This window comes from Pseudorca crassidens, chromosome 20, assembly GCF_039906515.1.
Source record: "Pseudorca crassidens isolate mPseCra1 chromosome 20, mPseCra1.hap1, whole genome shotgun sequence".
Classification (NCBI taxonomy): domain Eukaryota; kingdom Metazoa; phylum Chordata; class Mammalia; order Artiodactyla; family Delphinidae; genus Pseudorca; species Pseudorca crassidens.
In genome coordinates, this window is record NC_090315.1 from 55,437,284 (window position 1) to 55,459,618 (window position 22,335).

At 41.3% G+C, this 22,335-nt stretch overlaps 1 protein-coding gene across 2 annotated transcripts; it reads left to right on the forward strand.

Annotated features, from left to right (window-relative positions):
- Positions 1 to 90: 90 nt before the first annotated feature.
- On the forward strand, positions 91 to 22,103 carry ATMIN (ATM interactor). Of its 2 annotated transcripts, XM_067719485.1 has the most exons (5): positions 267 to 435; positions 10,472 to 10,597; positions 11,182 to 11,381; positions 12,080 to 12,283; positions 21,481 to 22,103. In XM_067719485.1, the coding sequence occupies exons 1-5, from the start codon at positions 406 to 408 to the stop codon at positions 21,503 to 21,505; spliced, it is 585 nt and encodes a 194-aa protein (XP_067575586.1). In that variant the 5' UTR covers positions 267 to 405; the 3' UTR covers positions 21,506 to 22,103. The 2 variants fall into 2 exon arrangements, with proteins under 2 accessions (XP_067575585.1, XP_067575586.1); XM_067719484.1 differs by lacking the exon at positions 21,481 to 22,103 and having other exon boundaries at positions 91 to 435; positions 12,080 to 15,845.
- Positions 22,104 to 22,335: the final 232 nt, after the last annotated feature.

The following is a 22,335-nucleotide window of genomic DNA, read 5'->3' on the forward strand; positions in this document are numbered from 1 at the left end:
GCTAATGAGCCGAGAGGCCCCGCCCCCTTCCGGAAGTCGCTGCGGCGGGAGGCGGGGCGTCCTAGCTGTCCGGACTGAGGTGCGGGAGCCATGGCGGCCTCTGAGGCGACTGTGGCGGCGGCAGCGGCGGCGGCGGGGCCCACGGCTCTGGCCTTGGGCGCCGCGGCCGTCCCGGCCGCCGGGAGGGGAGCCGCTGCCGCCCCCGGCCCGTGGGATCCCCCCGGGCGGCTGAGGGGCAGCCGGCCGCGACCCACGGCAGCGAGGCAGCAGCCTGCGGGTGCGGCGCCGCCGGCCCGGGAGCTCATCCAGCCGTCGGTGAGCGAGCTGTCCCGGGCCGTGCGGACCAACATCCTGTGCACGGTGCGCGGCTGCGGCAAGATCCTGCCCAACAGTCCCGCGCTCAACATGCACCTGGTCAAGAGCCACCGCCTGCAGGTGAGCCCGCTGCGGACGGCGCCTCCCGGGGCCTGACGCGACCGACCGCCTGAAGCGGGCGCTCGGGGCCGAGGGCGGCCAGAGTCGCGGACGGGAAGGCGCCAAGGTCCGGCCGGCGTCGGCGGGGGCTTCCGAGGCCCTAAAGGGCCGGACCGGGGAGGGGGTCCGGGCGGGGAGAGTGGGACCTAGGAGGCAGGAAGGCGCTGCGGTAGGAAAACCCTGTGTCATGCCACTGCGCTGTCGGGCTCGGGCCGGCCGGACCACCGGCCTCGCACTTGGCGTCGCGGGCATATCTCACGTTCGTCTCGTGAGCTCTCACGGCACCTTCGTTCTACTGCAGAGAAACCGATGACGCACCTGCGTAGTGCTGGGCTTTAAACCCGGGCTCGGGTCGAAGCCGGTGCCGTTTGCACCGCACCCACACTGCCTCCTCCTCCGGGCGAGTTGTTAGCAGGGAGCTGCAGCTTTGGCAACATGTTCCACAGTGTTGGTAAACATCACCTTTGCTCAGGGATGAGACCTAAGGGAAATTTCTCCCGTGAATCTTGTTTAAGAGGGGACACGGTATATAATAACAGGACAATAATCTGAACGTCCCTTCCACCTTACGTAAAATGGGGCGACTTTCAGCCTTCAGTGCACATCTGCGGAAAGCTTCTTAAAAATCCAGATGTCCAGCCCCATCCCAGACCTATTAAATCATGATTTCTCAGTCATTACAATGGGAAGTTTACTTGCACCACTTCTTCAAGTCTTTCTAGGCCAACAGGGGCATAATTCCAAAGAACGTTACTGAAAGGAGTTTTGCGACTATGTAGCTTTCGGTGGTCTGAATTGATTCAGGAGTAAGTTTAAATTACCTCGCCTCTTGCATGTCCCGTCTGCCCTTCAGGTAAATCTTCCTCAGAAACGTTTTTAGAATCAGGCTTCTGATAAGAATTTAACAGCAGAAAGTTTGAGGTGATGGTCTCTAGTAGGGCAGATGTGATGCCCACGAAGGGCAGCCCCCTACTAGCACCAGCTGGATACAGAGGCAACAACGTCCTGAAGTGACGATTAGGGAGGCCCGATCGGGAGAGGTACATGGAGGTAGGCTGGGGAAGACCTTGCAGGTGGGGCTGCAGTTTTCCTGCAAGTTCTGCGTTTCTTCCACAACACAAGTGAAGTAACTCTGGGAATGGTCTTCGTTCTCCTGTTTTCTCCTCCATCCCGAATTTTAATTAAACACTTCCTTTTCTTAACCATATTTTATCTTGAGTGGATGAACTGTATATTTGCAGGAATTCTTCAGCCTAATCCCTGGGTTCTCTTCAGCTCATGTATAACAGCCATCATCCACCTTTCAGTATCCTCCCCTCACTGGTAGACAACTAAGGCAGACATTACATCTCTGAGCACAGAGGAAGCTGCCAGTCTGACCACGACTCTCTTTGTGTTGGCCTGAACATCACTCTCGCAAGCACTTTTTAACAGTTTACATTGTTCTTTTCTATGGAATTGCTCTCAGGGGCTGTGTATCTCTGCAGACTTTGTGAAGCATCTGTTAAGCGCAAAGATACCATTTACTTGTCAGGACTAGTATACAATGGGTTTGGTAGTATGCAGTAGGTTTATTTCTAATAATGTTTTTAAAATATGTAAAGTTCAGGAATTCTGAAGCTACCAATCCGAAGCATATAATAGGCCTAAGAAGGAGGAATATATTCGAGGCAACTGTAAATTTTAACAGTCAAACCTTTACTTGGACCTTAGCACGGCAGAGAATCAGCATCCCCCCTTGCTTAGTACCTGTGTGAAGCCATTTTTCCAGTTTTAGTCATTTTTTCAGAGTTCTCTTGGCTGCAGACAGCACAGTACGCTCAAAATTGCTTTCTGAACAGCAAATCTTGAACAACCGAAAAATGGACTCTCCTGAGTTTCCTTCCTGGGTCACTAGAGAGACCTGTTTCAGCAGGAATTAAAGAAACCTCACCCTGAACCATCGTTGTTTCTTCCATGTCAAACAGGCTCACTTTCCTGCCTTGTTCCGTCTTTCTAACCATGCAGCCCCTGAACATCTGCTGTCTTGGTGGAAAGGGGGTTCTTTTTTTTTTTAATGAAGGTAGCCTATGTGACAAAATAGCCATATCTGTATAGTGTTGCCCCAGTGTGGTGAATCTGTCCGCACAATTGGGAGCCAAGTAGTAGGCTCTTGAGTTCAAACATCATGCTTGACCCTTGATGTTCTCAAAGTATTGGGAGGAGGGAGGGGGAAGAAGGAGGCCTAATAAGGACAAGAGCTGACTGAGAGCTCCCTGTGGCTTTGAAGGTGGGCTGCGTTTGGACCAGAGGCTCCACTAGCAGTCCAGTGTGCTCCTACGGGCCCTGAAGCGTGAGTGTATCTGCTTGGCAGATCTGCGTCGTATTCAATGGCAATTTTTCCCTTTGTTCTCTTGGTTACGGCTACTTACATAATTCTAGTTTCTGTCCTAGTTGTTGTGGGTTTTTTCTCCTAGATTATGATAATATATATATTTTTAATTTATTTTATTTATTTATTTTTGGCTGCTTTGGGTCTTTGTTGCTGCGCACAGGCTTTCTCTAGTTGCGGCGAGCGGGGGCTACTCTTCGTTGCAGTGCGCGGGCTTCTCACTGCGGTGGCTTCTCTTATTGCTGAGCATGGGCTCTAGGCGCGCGGGCTTCAGTAGTTTTGGCTCGTGGGCTCAGTAATCGTGGCTCGTGAGCCCTAGAGCACAGGCTCAGTAGTTGTGGCGCACGGCTTAGTTGCTCCACAGCATATGGGATCTTCCTGGACCAGGGCTCGAACCCATGTCCCCTGCATTGGCAGGCGGATTCTTAACCACTGCACCACCAGGGAAGCCCCTATGATAATATTTTATTCCCGTCCCCATTATTTGTTGTAAGTTTCTTATTTATCTCTAGTCTTCAGAAGATACCCTGCCCTCAATCAAATACTCCCTTCTTAATGATTAACAAATCCTTCTGAAGGATGATGAATAAAAGTGGAGATAGAGTTGTAAGGTGTAAGGTACATGATACCTTTTGGTTTTATGTGGGTTCTTAAGATATATGTCTATATTCCATATCCTGTAAGTAAATCTGGAAATATCCTAGTCCAGCCTTGCCTACAAGGGGTTCCATGGAGAAATGAAAGCTGGTGATTCAGGGAAAAGAAGACTAGGAGTAAATGGGCATTTCTTGATTCTTTTATCCCTCACGTTTGAAAATAGTGAAGGGGACAGGGGCCCCCTTAAAGAACCTCTTATCCAGCAACACATATTTTTAAAACATGGCTTAGTGGATTTTGTGTTATGTTCAGTCCAGGGGTTTGCTTTTAATGATTTGCCAGGAATTTTTTTTTTTTTTTTTTAAGGAAAGACAACGTTCCAAGTTGCTCTATAGATCATAGTGTACAAAGACTTCTAATTTTAAATTTACAATAAGACAACAACAAAGCAAACTACTTTTCTTCTTGGATGTTTTTCTGTGAAGGCAGAGAGATGCTAGAGTAGCTATAATGCCTTTTCTTCTTTTTTTTTTTTTTTTTCCCAATTTGTGCCAGTTCTTACACTCCTTTCCTTTTATCCTCACTTCATTGGGGGTCCTTCCTCTTGCTTTGCTTTTCTTCTCTTCGTTTAGTTTTGTCCATCTTGTTTTTCAGTTATTTCCTCTCATAGGTTCTTTTTCAAATTCTTTTACTTAAAATGTTTTATAAACAGGTACCCAAAAGGTACAGAAAGCATGAAGTATTTTTTGTCATTTTTTTCAGTTATGCACACAAAAGGCACAGTTAAAAAATAAGTCTGCTAAGTTTTATTCTAGAATGTATATAGCACTTCAGAACAAAAACATCACTTTCTTACTTCAGTTCATGTCTTATTGTGCCATTACCATTTCTTATTACCCCATTCTAATCTCAGAGCTTATTTTCTAAGGACAAGAATGGGAAGAAGGTCAGGAACTGGGGAAGAGAGGTGATGATGGGGAGGAATGAGGAGTTGGCCCTCAGAAAGCAGGAAAGCAAACAGCGTCGGGTTGTTTCCACACCTGTAATGACAGCAACAAGGAGATGATGTTGATGTCCAATATGACTGCCTTTAGTGTCTCATCCTGGTGTGTGATACAGTTTTGACTTAGATGGCCACTTAAACATATTCAGTATAATGCCCCAAGTTTTTACTGAACATTTACTCTTTTTAAAACATTCCCAAGTGCAACAAAGTTATAAATATATTCCTCCTTTTGAAAAGGTTTGGGGAATTTCAAGTAATTCCATTAGATATAACAGAGAAATGACGGAAAAGAAGCATAGTTTGAAGCTATATAGTACAGGACTTTGGATGTCCCAGTGGCTAGAGGAATTTGGACTTGGGGAGTGTTGGGGTGCCGTTGAAAATGTTTGAGTGAGGTAATGTCATGATCAGAGGTATATTTTAGAAAGGTGAATGTGGCAAAGTGTGAATGAAAAAGAAATTGAAGGTCTAGAAATTAGTTAAGAGGTTAGTGACAAAGTCCAAACAGAGAGTCAGGAATACTTGAACTAATGGTGGTAGCAGTGAGAAAGGAAACGCGAGGAGGTGGTAGGAGACATTTTTAAAGCATAACTGCCAAAACTTGGAAGCACCCAAGATGTCCTTCAGCAGGTAAATGGATAAATGAACGATGGCACATCCAGACAGGGGAATATTAGTCAGCACTAAAAAGAAATGAGCTATCAAGCCATGAAAAGACATGGAGGACCCTTACATGCGTATTACCAAATGAAAGAAGCCAATCTGAAAAGGCTACATACTGTATGATTCCAACTAAATGATATTCTGGAAAAACCAAAACTACAGAGACAGTAAAAAGATTAGTGGTTACCAGGGCTTAAGGGGAAAGGTGTCATGAATAGGTGGAGCACAGAGGATTTTTAGGAAAGTGAATATACTCTGTATGATATTATAACGATGGATAGCTGTCATTATACATTTGGCAAAACCCATAGAATGTGCGGCACGAATAGTGAACTCTAATAAAATCTATGGACTTGGGTGATAATGACGTGTCAGTGTAGTTTCATCAATTGTAACAAATGTACCACTCTGGTGAGGAATGTTAATAGTGGAACAGGCTGTATTGGGGTTGGGGGGGCGGGGGCGCTACAGTGTATGGGAACTCTCTGTACTTTGTGCTCAATTTTGCTGTGAATCTAATAAAATTTCTCTTAAAAAATAAAGTTTATTAATATTTTAAAAAGTGAAGTGAACAGGTATATTGAGAACATGATAGGGAGTTTGAAAAGGGATAATAAAAGGATTGCTAAGCAAATTGAAGATGTATTAGAAGTAAGCATGGGGACTTCCCTGGTGGTCCAGTGGGTAAGACTCCATGCTCCCAATGCAGGGGGCCCGGGGTTCGATCCCACATGCATGCCACGACTGAGACCCGGTGCAGCCAATATAAATTAAAAAATTTTTTTAATTGTCCTAGACTTAAAAAAAAAAAAGAATTTTAAAGCTTTCTTAATATTCTCTCCGTATTTGATTTTTTCTTGCAGATAACACTAGAAGGAAAATAATATGAGTTTAAAAGTATTTCATTTAAAAAAAGATGAACTGGTAAATGGGATGAGTTTGGTGATTGAGAGACAGTGTTGGTTGTCATTAAAGCTAGCAGAGGCCAGTGTTTCAATAAAAGCAGCATTTCAATCAGACTTTCACAAGGACAGTATTTTTTTTTTTTGAGATGAATCCATGGATTTTTCTTTCTTTTTTTAATTGAAGTATGGTTGATTTACAATGTTGTGTTAATTTCTGCTGTACAGCAGAATGATTCAGTTATATATACTTTATATATATATATTATTTTCCATTATGGTTTATCACAGGATATTAAATGTAGTTCCCTGTGCTGTACAGTAGGACCTTGTTGTCTCTCCATTCTCTATATAATAGTTTGCATCTGCTAACCCCAAACTCCTAATTCGTCCCTCCCCTACCCACCCTCCCCTTGGCAACCACAAGTCTGTTCTCTATGTCTGTGAGTCCATGTCTATTTCATAGATAAATTCATTTGTCATATTTTTGATTCTACATATAAGTGATATCATATGGTATTTGTCTTTCTCTTTCTCACTTCACTTAGTATGATAATCTGTAGTTCCATCCATGTTGCTGCAAATGGCCTTATTTTGTTCTTTTTTATGGCTGAGTAGTATTCCACTGTGTGTGTGTGTACACACACACACACACACACCCCACATCTTTATCCATTCATCTGTCAATGGGCATTTAGATTGTTTCCATGTCTTGGCTATTGTGAACAGTGCTGCTGTGAACATAGGGGTGCGTGTATCTTTTGGAATTATAGTTTTGTCTGGATATATGCCCATGAGTGGGATTGCTGGATCATATGGCAACTCTAATTTTAGCTTTTTGAGGAACCTCCATACTGTTTTCCACTGTGGCTGCACCAACTTACATTCCCACCAACAGTGTAGAAGGGTTCCCTTTTCTCCACACCCTCTCCAGCATTTGTTATTTGTAGACTTTGGTGATGGCCGTTCTGACTGGTGTGAGGTGGTACCTCGTTGTAGTTTTGATTTGTATTTCTGTAATAATTAGCAATGTTGAGCATATTTTCATGTGCCTGTTGGCCATCTGTCTTCTTTGGAGAAATGTCTGTTTAGTTCTTCTGCCCATTTTTCGATTGGGTTGTTTTTGTTGTTGTTGAGTTGAATGAGCTGTTTGTATGTTTTGGAGATTGAGCCCTTGTCGGGTCCGCATCATTTGCAAATATTTTCTCCCATTCCATAGGTTGTCTTTTTGTTTTGTTTATGGTTTCCTTTGCTGTGCAAAAGCTTGTAAGGTTGATTAGGTCCCATTTGTTTATTTTTGCTTTTATTTCTGTTGCCACAAGGACAGTATTTAATGTAAAGTACTAGTTTAGATTAGCTTATTGGCCTTAAGTTGGTTGGCAGAAAGCAAAAGAAGCAACAAAAATCTCCACAGCCGATAACTAATAGCTGTAATAATTAATTGAGTGATTATATGATAAGCACTGTTCTAAGTCTCTTAAATTATTCACTAAATCCTCACAACAACCCTGAGGTAGATTGTACTATCATGCCTACTTCACAAATAAGGAAACCAAGACAGTTAAGTTTTTCAAGGTCACAGGAAAGGAGCAATGTAGAGAATTCCATATTCCAGAACCCATGCGTTTAACCACTGCACCATGGTTCTTAAGCTAGGCTATACACTGGGATCATCAGGGGAGATTTTTAAACCAAATACCAAACCAAATACCAAACCCACCCCAAACTAATTATATCATTACCTGGGACTGGGACCAGGCACAGGTATTTTTTTTTTAACGCCTCAAGTGATTTTTCACAGGCCGCTAGATTTCAGAGCTGCTGCCCTACACTGGACTGCCTTTCTAAAAGTGCTCTGCCTTTAGTGTGCAGTCTAAAGCATGAAAACAGTACCAAGAGGTGTATAAATTAGTTTCTGCCCTTAAGAAATTTAGTTAAGGAGGCAGGAATTGTAGAAGAAAACGATAGTTTACAAGTTAAGTTAGCTGCTACCTTGGAATTCAGACAAGGAATAGAGCTGGGTGGTGAGCAGAACAAGGGAGTGCTATTTATTGAGAATGTGAGCGGGCTCCATGGCAATCCAGTACTAGATAATCCTGAAAGTTAACTATTCTCTCTGTTTTTGAAATGAGCAAACTGGCTCAGAGATTAAATAACCTGTCTAAAGTCATGTGCCTAATCAGTGGTGGAAATGGCTCACAGGCCTCTCCATGCCGTGTCCTCTTCCCACCGTTGCATTCTGCCTGAACCGAGACAGTTATCCGAGAGTCGCTGTAGAAGGTGGAAATGGAAGTGGGAAGAGTGTTTAGGCTGAGCTGGGGAGTGTATGAAAAGGGAACAGAAAAAGATATGGTCATAATGGTAGATTGGAGGCATAATGAGATGGGATTTTATTTTTTTTATTTATTTATTTATAAATTTTCTTTCTTTCTTTCTTTCTTTTTGGCTGCGTTGGGTCTTTTGTTGCTGCGCGCAGGCTTTCTCTAGCTGCAGCGAGCAGGGGCCACCCTACATTGCGGTGCACGGGCTTCTCATTGCGGTGGCTTCTTTCGTTGTGGAGCACAGGCTTTAGGCACACAGGCTTCAGTAGTTGTGGCATGCAGGCTCAGTAGTTGTGGCTCGCGGGCTCCAGAGCACAGACTCAGGAGCTGTGGCACACAGGCTTAGTTGCTCCGCGGCACGTGGGATCCTCCCAGACCAGGGCTCGAACCCGCATCCCCTGCATTAGCAGGTGGACTCCTAACCACTGCACCACTAGGGAAGTCCCAGGATTTTATTTTATGTGCCTTTTTTAAAAAAATAGTATTTGGTGATATATACAAATAATTTTTTGGAATGTCAAATTTGTTCTGACATTAGAAGAGGAAGGAAAATTATTTAAGAAACCATTTAAATAATCCAAATGAATATGAATATCTAGACAGTGTAGTGCAGTAGGATTATAAAAAGATGGACCAAGGTAGAAGACATGGAGGAATAACTGACTACATTTGATATCACTGAGAGATAAATTACGTTGTTTAAAAATGAAACAAGAATAGCTTCTTTTCCCCTCTACATGAGTGGACACAGACTCAACAAGATCAACATGTTCCTCTTGAGATCCAGTAGGAAAGCAAACGGAGGGAGTCCTAGCCGCAGGGTTATTCGTTTCTTCTCTAGATGCATACTGATGGAAGCAGAGGAGGTGGGCGTGTTCCAAAAGTAGTGAATCCTTTCCCATCACAGCACCTAAGGACTAAAACGTCTAGGTGCTACAGCGGTAGCTGAGGCCTGAGCACGTGTCCAGTTGTTTCCATCCGTAGTGGGGAGGTCCTTCCCCACCCCAACCCCCCATCCACACACCTTCCTCTGGGGCCAGCTGGGGATTGCCAGATAAGAATTATACTGGAGGTCATAGGTTTCTCACTCCTGAGGTATGTGGGCTCATCAAGGGCAACAAGACAGCAGTTTAAGCTAAATTAACTCACCAATTATTTTAAAATTCCCAGCCAAAAAGTCAATCACATACTTAATAAGAAAGGATTACTAGGATGAGTTAATATATATAAAGTGCTTAGAACAATGCCTGCCACGGTAGTAAAAGCTATGTTAGCACTGGCCATTATAATGATTACTGAATTTCAAACAGAGCATGGTGCCTATATTCACGCTACTGTATAAAAGTTGTGTTAACTAGCTTTAGCTACTTTAGGGGGCATTGTGGTGATCAGAGAAAGTCACAGTTCTCTTTATCAGGAAGACTAGATCATAGTCAGGTTTTTTTCAGAGACTCACACTAATTCAGTGGGGTTGGGATAAAAAAGAAAGGAAGACTTAAGGATGATACCAGGTCTTGAGCCTGAGAAACTATAAATATACCACTTAACGATTAGAGAAGCTGGCTTGAAGGGCAGAGATTTTTAAGTCTAGAAGGAGTGCTAAAGGAATGGATAGAAGATTTTAAAACAATATAGTTGGTTTTTGTTTATTTTGTTTTGAAAAATTTTAACAGATTCATTGAGCTATAGTTTACACATGATATAATTTACCCATTTTAAGTTAATAATTCAGTTACTTTTTAGTAGATTTACAGTTGTGCAACCATCACTACAATCCCAAATTTTAGAACATTTTCATCACCCTAAAAAGATCCCTTGTGCACATCTTTGCTTATTCCTTGTTATCACTCCCAGCTCGTTCTGTTGGGGTTTTTTTGTTGTTGTTTTTTGTTTTTTTTGGTACGCGGGCCTCTCACTGTTGTGGCCTCTCCCATTGCGGAGCCTGTGCTCCGGGCGCGCAGGCTCAGCGTCCATAGCTCACGGGCCCAGCCACTCGGCGGCATGTGGGATCTTCCCGGACCGGGGCACGAACCCGTGTCCCCTGCATCGACAGGCGGACTCTCAACCACTGCGCCACCAGGGAAGCCCATCTGTTGGTTTTTGAAGATAATTATTTAAAGTAATTTTTCTTTTGCAGGATGGCATAGTGAATCCAACAATAAGAAAAGATTTGAAAACTGTGCCAAAATTCTACTGTTGTCCAATTGAAGGATGCCCTAGAGGCCCTGACAGACCATTTTCTCAATTTTCTCTCGTAAAACAGGTATTTTACTTGTCTTTAAGTATACTTCTCTGAGGATGAAATGCAGATGTCATAAACCTCATGTATTCTAATTACTTACCAATCATAACTAGAGAATTGAGCAGAAAGCTGCTTGTAAGGACAGCCACCCAAGTCTCCCACTTGGGGGAAAAATGAGTAGGGTGTAAGTGAAGGAGGAGACATGGCTTGTTCTGGAGGGGAAGTTGTCCAGAAGTGGATTTGGAAAGGAAAGAAGACCAAGTCAGCAAAGTATGATAAATTGTACTTCCAGATCTCTTGTGTGAATCTGCTTGCTTTCAAGGTCAGAGGAGCAAAAGCACAAAGGAAATGTTCTCCCAAGGGATTAAGAAACTGCAGGGAAAAGAATAATTTCAGAAGCAGCTATCTTAAAGAGGAGGGAGGGACCCAGCCAGTGGGGAAAGAGATGATTCTGGACTGGAAGAGTTGCCTGCTTTTACATTCTTTTGATTTGCACTGCTATATTGTATCATGTAAAATCATTGTTAATTTGGGTATGTTGATGGTTTTTGAAATGTTTTGAGCAGTTGCAGTTTTTCATTTTAGTCCTTTTGTGTTCTTCCTAGCACTTTATGAAAATGCATGCTGAAAAGAAGCATAAATGTAGTAAGTGCAGCAATTCGTATGGCACTGAGTGGGACTTGAAAAGACATGCAGAGGATTGTGGTAAGACCTTCCAGTGCACATGTGGCTGTCCCTATGCCAGCAGGACTGCATTACAGTCCCACATCTACCGAACTGGCCATGAGATCCCTGCAGAACACAGGTAAAGGGGAAAAAATGGTGGCCCAAAAGCCAATAGCTGTGGGAAGATTTTCAAATGAAACTTCCTGTAGAGCCATTAGTGTGGGGAGAAAGGAGGAATGGCGGAGAAAAGATGTGACATGAAGAAGGGAACTTTTGGAAATAGCAGCAGTACTAGCAAATGATCCACATCTACTTGACCCAACTGTTCTTCCTTATTCTTTCACCAGCTCCTTTTGAGAATCGCTTAATTATTCCCAACTGAAAATCTGTTGGGTTTTCAATTCTTCAAAAACTTCCAGCGTTTTCTGTTAGAGGGATACTAGATTATTGACGAGTTTTTTTATCATGAAACTGTGCTTCATTTGAAAGGTCATATTTATAATTGAACTAAGAGCTTCCTACTTTAGAAATGATAATAGTTGCATTATATAATCTGTTAGCTTCCTGATGCTTACGGATCTAAGTTGAGTTCTGGTACTTAGCACTTTACTCAAAAAAAGGTGTGCTTCCCTGTTTGCATGTTTCTGAACTTCTACCTACCATATATTGATAATAGGCCGAGTTACAAAAGAAGGGATTTCTCTTTGCTGGGTTGAATCTGACCTCTGCTGTAGATGTGGGAAATAGAATTTGTAAGTGAAGATACAGTGCCAGGGTTGATGAAGAAAACTGCAGTTTAAAATTGTTTTTCTCTTTTTACTCTGTCATTGTTTTCAGGGATCCACCTAGTAAGAAAAGGAAAATGGAAAACTGCCTGCACAACCAGAAGTTGTCCAGTAAGACTGTTGAATCCCTGAGCAACCAAGCAACCCCAAGACCAGATGCTCAAGAACTAGAAACTTCAGAAATAAAGCTAGTGGCTTCGTTTGAAGATTCTTGCAGCTCTAATGCCAGAAAGCAGACTCTTCCAACACCTCCAAGGTATCCTCAGAAGTTGCTTTTACCAAAGCCCAAAGTGGCTTTGGTTAAATTCCCCGTTATGCAGCTTTCTCCTGTGCCTGTATTTGTGCCTACAGCCGACTCCTCAGCCCAGCCTGTGGTGTTGGGTGTCGATCATCAGGGCTCTACCCACGGTGCTGTGCACTTACTGCCCTTGTCCGTTGGAACCCTGATCCTCGGCCTAGATTCGGAGTCTTGCTCTCTCAAGGAGAGCCTCCCTCTTTCAAAAATTGTAAATCCTGTTGCTGTTGAGCCAGTTAGCACAGGTGTTCAAGTGAACTTGGGTAAAAGTCCATCTAACCCTTTACAAGAACTAGGGAACACATGTCAGAAGAACAGCATTTCTTCAATCAATGTACAGACAGAACTGTCTTATACCATACCACACTTTATACCGTCTGCAGAGTGGGCTAGCCCTGATTCCTCTGTGTCATCTTGTTCTCAAACTGATTTGACATTTGGTTCTCAAGTTTCCCTTCCCATTAGTGTTCATACTCAAACTTTTTTGCCCAGTTCTAAGGTAACCTCATCTATAGCGGCTCAGACTGATGTGTTTATAGATGCCAGTTTCCAGTCAGGTGGGATCTCCAGAGAAACTCAGACCAGTGGAATGCAAAGTCCAACCGATGATCGAGTACAGATGGACCAAGCTGTAATGTGTGGAGACATTTTTGAGAGTGTCCATTCGTCATATGGTGTTTCTACAGACAGTATTATAAGCAGCAGCTTAGTAGCAGAGACTGTGACTCATGGTTTGTTACCTCAGAACCACCCTAAAACTTTAAATCAAGATATTGAGAAATCTGCACCAATTATAAACTTTAGTGCACAGAATAATAGTATACTTTCTTCACAGAATATGACAGATAATCAGACCCAAACCATAGATTTATTAAGTGATATAGAAAACATCTTATCAAGTAATCTGCCTGGTCAGACACTGGACAATCGTAGTCTTTTGTCTGACACAAATACTGGACCTGACACCCAGCTTCCATCTGGCCCAACCCAGAATCCTGCAATTGATTTTGATATTGAAGAGTTCTTTTCGGCCTCAAATATCCAGACTCAAACTGAAGAGAGTGAGCTTAGCACCATGACCACGGAGCCAGTCTTGGAGTCCCTGGACATAGAGACCCAAACTGACTTCTTACTTGCAGATGCCTGTGCCCAGTCCTACAGTTGTAGGGGAAATTCTAACTTCTTAGCCCTTGAAATGTTTGACACGCAGACACAGACGGACTTGAACTTCTTTTTAGACAGTAGCCCTCATCTGCCTCTGGGAAGTATTCTGAAACACTCCAGCTTTTCCATGAGTACTGATTCATCTGACACAGAGACCCAAACTGAAGGAATCTCCACTGCTAAAAACCTGCCTGCTCTAGAAAGCAAAGTTCAGTTGAACAGTGCAGAAACACAGACCATGAATTCTGGCTTTGAAACTTTGGGGAGCTTATTCTTCACCAGCAATGAAACTCAAACAGCAATGGATGACTTTCTTCTGGCCGATTTGGCCTGGAACACGATGGAATCTCAATTCAGCTCTGTTGAAACCCAGACATGTGCAGAACTACACCCAGTCTCCAACTTCTGAAAGTGGAATCCACATGGGGGATGGCATTTACAGTTGGTTCCCTTCTGGATTTAGAAGATGGAGAACGGGGACAACAGTGTTAACTCTATTGAATGTACTTGATGATACAGTTACTTCGATTATCTGAGGTTCTTTGCCCTTTGTACTGTAAACATGAAATTTGTGTAAAAATGTGTGAGTGTATTATAAAGTATAAGATGTTGATCTAACAAGAATTGTTTTTGTGTTGCCTACATTTGCCCTTTCAGTGTATTCTTCCCTTCTTAAAAAAAAAAATGTATTTCACATCTTTAAAACCCATCTAGCCATTCACCTGAAGCCAAGCTCAGCAGGACTAGGGTACAAACTTTTCAAACCTTCAAAACACTTTAGTCAAAGTATGACTTACTTAAATTGCACCTAAAATACTTTTGCCAGTGCTTGTTAGAAATTCCTGTGTCCCAATAATGTCTAAAGAAGTCTGATGCTGTACCATCAGATTTAAACACCAACAGCTTCATCTGCTTTGACATCTTACTCTCCCCTGATTTGAAGACACAAAGGAAACTACACTTGTCTTTAGCTTTTGAGACAATTTTCATATAGTCAATGCCATCCCTCCTCTACGTGAACTCTTACTGATACCAACGTTAAGTGTATAGTACTTTCCTCACAGGACGTGTTGCTGTAAAATTATTGCTTAAAGAAGTAGCGGCAAGCACTTAGTGTAAATAGTGATCCTTTCAGTCTAAGTGACAGTAAGTCACCCCAACTATGGAAACGCTGGGCTGTGAAATCATGCCTGTTAGCCCAGACTGGAGTGTGTCCTACCAGCATCTCTCCTACTCTCTACAGAAGGCCAGGACGGTGCTCCAGAGCTGCTCCTCAAAGCTCACCCACCAGCTGAGCCTGAGTTTTTCTCTCTAAATGTTTAAAGAAAAATAACATAAGGAGAAAAGGACATTCCCCCCTAAATTTCAATAGTTTGCATAAGCTTGATAGGGCAAGAGTGCAATCAGCAGCTATTCTAAAGTGAATCTTGTTTTCATCCACCTCTCATTTTTTCCTTAAATGAGGAAACACATTGGTCCAGCAAGGATAGTATTTGTGCCTTGAGGATAGTAATTATAGAATAGATCCATCTAAAGTATGGTGTTCTGCATTTTGTTGCTTTGTTTGTTTAGAGAGGGTAATACCAAACAGTCTTCAAAGAAAATGAGGTGAAGACCAAGTGCTTCAATAATCAAGAACATCTGTGTTTTGAGATGGGTGTGTGGTTAAGTATGCTTTTGGAGTTTTCTGTGTTTAGGAGATTCTGAGTTCTTGATTGTTGGCCAACTTTCAGGCAAGTAAAAATCAGTGCAGTCTGTAACTTTTTCTGAGTTTACCCAGAAAAATGCTCTGTTCTTTCTGTGGCACATGCTTATGCTGCTGAAGGCTAAATCCTCAAAATAAAACCTAAGGAGGGGACTAAGAATTCATTAAAGTAACTCAGCGGTGTTGCTACTAATTCCTATCCTGTAGAAGAATTATTGGTAGTGGATAAATAACATATCCTGAGTAGATGAACTCAGTCTGATAGATAAAAGTTTGCTTTGGTCACAGTTGCCTATGAATATGGGTTTCAAAACAAACATAAAGCCTTAACTTAGAATTTCATTATGTTTTAGAATCATCACTGCCTTAATGTTCAAACATCTATTTAAGTTCTCCTAATAAGGAGAAATGCATGTTTGTTTATGGCTTTTTGTAAATATATATGCAGCGATCTATGGCTTTAAAAAAATTCTGTGTTTCTGTGACAGTGTTTGTTAATCCAGCCAATAGAGTTATTTGCAGAAAAATGGAGCATGTAATAGTTCTTCATGTACAAGTAAGAACTGTTTCCCCCAAAAACCTTAGTTACCTGAATTGTTCTAAGATTATTTGTAAAATCTGAAACTCAGTGATTAAAGAGAAGTGAGAATTCTACCTTTTGTGTGAATTCTTCAGCATACTCATAATGTGACTTCGTTGCCTTAACTTTTCACAAACTCATCATCGTCTGAAAGTCACACGATGAAATGACTGTGCCTAGTTATTTCCATTACTGTCTTACCTTTGTTCATGAAAATATGCTAACAATTTTCCTAGTAGAAAATGAAAAGACGTTCCATTACCAAAACTTCTGGTTTTTTTGGGCCACGCCATGCAGCTTGTGGGATCTTACTTCCCTGACCAGGGATTGAACCTGGGCCCTCAGCAGTGAGAGCAGAGAGTCCTAACCACTGGACTGCCAGGGAATTCCCAAAGCTGCTGTTTTGATGTAAAGTTTTTATTTTGATAAAAACTGCCCTATGATTTAAGTTTTGGGAAAATTTTTTCAAAGGAAATTTGAAAAAATAATTTCAAAGGAAATTACTCTGATTCATTTTTCATCCAAATGTCACCATTTCATAATGGGGTGTCTTTTATCTTTGTAAGTAATATGGTTCTGGCTTAAGAGCAAAATTAAGAGGGTAGGACTATGACTAGTTCTTTGCTCATACTCAGTCACTAATTGCAGGAAAGCCCAATCAGTGTGTTTGATTCCCTTTAGATAAAGGGAAATAAAAGTAGAAAATTTTTATAGACTTACCTGAAAGATGCAGAGTAAGGTTTGCAGCTACTTTTTTTTTTTTTTTTTTGGCTGCGTTGGGTCTTCGTTGTTGCTAGTAGGCTTTCTCTAGTTGCGGAGAGCGGGGGCTTCTCATTGCGGTGGCTTCTCTTGTTGCGGAGCACGGGCTCTGGGCACGTGGGCTTCAGTAGTTGTGGTTTGCGGGCTCTAGAGCGCAGGCTCAATAGTTGTGGCGCACGGGCTTAGCTGCTCCATGGCACGTGGGATCTTCCCAGATCAGGGCTCGAACCCGTGTCCCTTGCATTGGCAGGCGGATTCTTAACCACTGCGCCACCAGGGAAGTCCCAGTTTGCAGCTACTTTTGATTGGAAGAAAATGTATCAGTGTCAGGGTAGTTGTGAAGTTGAGTTGTTTAATGACAGGATGATATTTTCATGTAATCCTTTATAGTCTCAATTTTAGAATGCTTATCTTATTCCCAGTCCAAACTTATTATCTAATTAATATTGACTCTGAAGAGTACTTTCTATCGTGTATACTTAAAGAAATGCTTCTCAGACTTGTTTTCGGAAGGCTCTTTAATAAAGAGTAGGAGGAACATGTAACTTTGGGGCATTTAGGAATGAAGCCTTTGAAGTCTCAAGTATTATGCAGTTTTATTTTCCTTATATCTCAATATATGTGTGTGTTCTCACCTGAAGTGTGTTAAAGTGCCACAGATTATATTCGACACTAGGAGAGGACACGTCAGTCTGTTGGCTTAAATGGCATGAATTTAATCTAGTTTTTTCAGCAAGATGTCGGCTAGTCTAATGTTCTTATAGTCAAGAAGATAGTCGACTAAATACCATTGTTTTGCAATGCTTAAATCCAAAGCGTTCTCTCAATTGTGTGAAATGTATTTATTAACAGACACACTGATACACTAGTTTACATATCGAGAGAAGCAGGCTAAAGAGCAAATGGAAAGGCCTCTCAGGTTGTTGGTGTCCTCAAATTAACACATTTGGGCACTGTAATTTAAAAGTATGCATGTTTGAAAGGAGCAAGTGTCAAAGTACGTGAATGAATAAGAGCATTGTCTATAATACTGAAACTGAAAGAGGGCTAGTATTCATTCAGTTCTTTCAACTTCAGAAAAAATCTAAATTTATATATTGCCTTACTAATAACTAACAAAATAAAACACATTTGTAACTTTGTTCTAAATCCACAAAATCAAGAATAGTGAAGGTTGTCATGGGAGAAACTCGTGGTCAAGGCCCTTCCATTAACTTTTGGTTCTTTACCATCAAGCAAGTTAATATTACAGGTCATAAAGGCTACAAAAAAGAAACAACAAAATTAAATAATATTCTTTTTTAGTTTATCAGTGAAATAGTCAAATGTTTCAGAAAATAAAAAATTGTTTAAAAAAATATATCTCCACATGGTGACTTTGTTATTCTCAAAAATATATGTTACCTATGTGAACAAAGACTTTTTTTTTTTTTTTTGGCCTAAAGGAGTGAGCTGATTAGCATATTATGTGTCAATAAGACCTTGTTCCAAGTTTGGCATCTTCTTATTGCTTTTGCTTGCAGCTTTTTACTCTTTGCTTTCTGGTGATCTAGTGCTTTTTCCATGTCCTAGGTGAAATATTTGGTTTTATGATTGCATCTCAAACATTGTTGCTGCTTAGGACTGAATTTGAAACTGATCCCTTTCCTACTTTATCTTCCTTTTCCTGTGCTGTAACGAGAAATTTAGTGACTTCAGAAATCGTAGCTCGTGCTGCAGTAAAAATTTGGCAGGAGTCAATGCATCTGAATTAACTTAATCACAAAAGGATATCTAACCTTAAAATGCTCTTCAAAGACTTTTCCCTATTTAAAAAGTGAGCCTTCAAAAACTAAGATTTTTATAGTATGCTTTTTGAGAAACCATCCAAACTTTGGCAAACTATGCTTTAGGAACTGTTTATATTATCTTAGTTCAGTTCGTGGTAATAGTTTTTGTTTAGCTATATTTGAGAGTCTAGTACTTGTTAATGAATTGTAAGCTGGTATCAGTTTTTTTTTCTTTTTCTTTTGGTAAGATGTGTATTTTAAAACCATTTAAATCCCATTTCTCTAATGAGATGTGTGTCTAAGGAGTAAGCCTTCAGATTTCAAGTTCTCTCATTAGCTGCCATAATGGTATGTCCCTGACAGCCCATTTTCCTGGAATTACATTAGAAAAGTCAGTCATGAGGATTTGGGTGAATAGCCATGAAACTAAACCTTCACAGAGTCATGAACAGTATCAGGACCAGTGGTTTTTATCTCAAATTAGTTAGATTTCTACTTTTCTTCACATACAGAGCTTAAAGCGAATGAAATTGCTGAGAGTCCTTTCACATTTACAGACTTAGTGAATAGTCCTAACCCTCCTGTGGTGTTGGAAATAAGACTAGTTTTATGCTATGTTTTCAAGTTAGCAGTCTTCAAGTTTTAGTAAGCGAGAAATTGTTTCATTTTAAAAGATACAAAGGGAAGAAAGGCTTGTAGTTTGAGCTAAATGGGAGAAGAAAGCCATTTTCATGTGTGTGTGTGTATATATATATGTGTATATATATACACACACACACACACACACACACGAAGTATAGATTTTCCAGCGTTACTGAGGAGGGTCATACGTAGTGTTGGCTGCCTCTCAATATTCACAGTGATTTAGCACAAGCAGTGAAGTTGAGGAGAGTACTGGTTAGAAAAGTAGAGAATTCTGAATGATGCCATTAAATGTAAATAAAGCAACTTAACATCTTAGAATTTTCTTGAAAACCTTGCCAAAACAATAATGTACATTCTCCTAAAAGAAGGATAAGAGAATGCCAACAGCTCTTCCTGGCGCTGGCTAAATGAGCCCTACTGTTACTCTGAGAGAGACTGTCTCAGAGAAAAGCAGGCCCGGAGTCGCTTCCTTCAGGAGGGAAACCGGGCAGGTGCCCCCAGAAGGCCCTGAAAGACTAGGACAAAACTGAGAACACCTGTGCTTTCCAGGATGAAGCAGGCAGGACATCTCCCACATTTCCTTTGCCTCTGTGCCAGGGCTGCTTCTTGCTCTGTAAGTAAAGTTGTCAGGGAAGCAGCAAACAGAGGCATTCTAGATAACTAATTCTAGTATTCTAGATAACTAATTCTAAGATTCTAGATAACTAATTCCCTAAAGCACTGGTCCTCACCTGAGCCGGTTTTACCCTTGTGGCACTTGGCAGTGTCTGAAGGCATTCTTGATTGTCACAACTGGGAGGGGACTATTGGCATCTAGTGGGTAGAGGGACAGAGATGCTGCTCAATATCCCTCTGTGCACAAAACAGCCCCACCACAAAGAATTATCCAGCTCCTGAATGCCAACAGTGAAGGTTGAAAAGTCCTGCCCGAGGCATAGGGCCAGTTGGTGGAGTGGAATTGTAAGCACTGCTATGGATGCAATATCAGCTGAGCATTGGAACATTAAAGAAGTATGTGTGTTCACAAAAATAAACTCATAATGGATTAGAGACCTAAATGTAAGACCAGACACTATAAAACTCTCAGAGGAAAACATAGGAAGAACACTCTTTGACATAGATCACAGCAAGATCTTTTTTTATCCACCTCTTAGAGTAATGGAAATAAAAAACAAAAATAAACAAATGGGACCTAATGAAACTTAAAAGCTTTTGCAAAGCAAAGGAAACCATAAACAAGATGAAAAGACAACCCTCAGAATGGGAGAAAATATTTGCAAATGAATCGAAGGACAAAGGATTAATGTCCAAAATATATAAACAGCTTGCAGCTCAATATTAAAAAAACAAACAACCCAATCCAAAAATGGGCAGAAGACCTAAATAGACATTTCTCCAAAGAGGACCTACAGATGGCCAAGAAGCACATGAAAAGCTGCTCAGCATCACTAATTTTAGAGAAATGCAAATCAAAACTACAATGAGGTATCACCTCACATCAGTTAGAATGGGCATCATCAGAAAATCTACAAACAACAAATGCTGGAGACGGTGTGGAGAAAAGGGAACCCTCTTGCACTGTTGGTGGGAATGTAAATTGATACAGCCACTATGGAGAACAGTATGGAGGTTCCTCAAAAAACTAAAAATAGAATTACCATATGACCCAGCAATCCCACTACTGGGCATATACCCAGAGAAAACCATAATTCAAAAAGACACCATGCACCTCAATGTTCATTGCAGCACTATTTACAATAGGCAGGTCGTGGAAGCAACCTAAATGCCCATCGACAGATGAATGGATAAAGAAAATGTGGTACATATATACAATGGAATATTACTCAGCCATAAAAAGGAATGAAATTGGGTCATTTGTAGAGACGTGGATGGATCTAGAGACTGTCATACAGAGTGAAGTAAGTCAGAAAGAGAAAAACAAATATCGTATATTAACGCATATATGTGGAACCTAGAAAAATGGTACAGATGAACCGGTTTGCAGGGCAGAAATAGAGACACAGATGTAGAGAACAAACGTATGGACACCAAGGGGGGAAAGCGGCAGAGGGTGGTGGTGGGATGAATTAGGAGATTGGGATTGACATATATACACTAATAAAATATATATATAATAGATAACTAATAAGTATAAAATAGATAACTAATAACCTGCTATATAAAAAATAAATAAAATTCAAAAAAAAGTATGTGTGTTCAGAACATACAATACCCAGAATGATGCTGATGTAAACACTTTAAGTGATTATGACATGTCAGCGTAGATTCATCATTTGTAACAAATGTCCACACTCTGGGGATGCTGATTCTGGGGGAGGCTGTGCATCTGTTGGCGGGGAGAGGGGGCATATGGGTAATCTCTGTACCTTCCTCTCAATTTTGCTATGAACTTTAAACTGCTCTAAAAAATTGTCTTAAAAAAAAAAAAGTACATGCGTTGTTTATAAAGAATGTGTTAGTAAAGTTGAATTCTCATAGTCTTATGTAAAATAATTTTTTTTCTTAATCTCTTTAGGATTTTTACTATAAACAACTTTTGAAATGTACAAATTGAAATTCATTTAGATTTTTTTTAAATTTCACACTACAAAAGCCAGCATCCAGAGGAAGTCTGATCGCAAATCTGCAACAAAAAGAACTGTTCACATTTTGAGTGTCTGGTAATATTTACAGTCAAGTTAACTGCACTAAAATGACAGAATTAGGAGGGACCCTAGGTATTAATCCCCTCATTTTATAGGGCAGAGTCAACAATGTCCAGGGGGAAAGCTGGGCTATTAAAAAAAAAAAAATCCTAGTTCTCAGCTCTTAGGAAAAAGGATGATGGAGCTAGTTTTACTTGTTGCACTGGAGTTATCCTAAGACTGTGTTCAGGAAGATATACAATAGTTTTGATCTGGGAGATTAAACTGGAAAAGTAAATTTTTTGCTACAGCACTTCAAGGTGACACAAAATCAGTATGAGCGGCATGGTATAAATCTGCAGAGCAATGGTGTTCAGACTGGTGCACTGGAAATTCAAGCAAAACAGATGAGGAGAAGGGCCAGGGAATGAAGATGGCCCATGGATTAACAGGAGTCCCAAGCAAGGACCCTGAGTCCACAAGTTAGGAAGCTGAGTTCTGAGGACTTTTTTTTTTTTTTTTTTTTTTTTTTTTTTGCGGTATGTGGGCCTCTCACTGCTGTGGCCTCTCCCGTTGCAGAGCACAGGCTCCGGACATGCAGGCTCAGTGGCCATGGCTCATGGGCCCAGCCGCTCCGCGGCATGTGGGATCTCCGGGGCACGAACCCGCGTCCCCTGCATCAGCAGGCGGACTCTCAACCACTGCTCCACCAGGGAAGCCCTCTGAGGACTTTTAAAGAGTGAAGA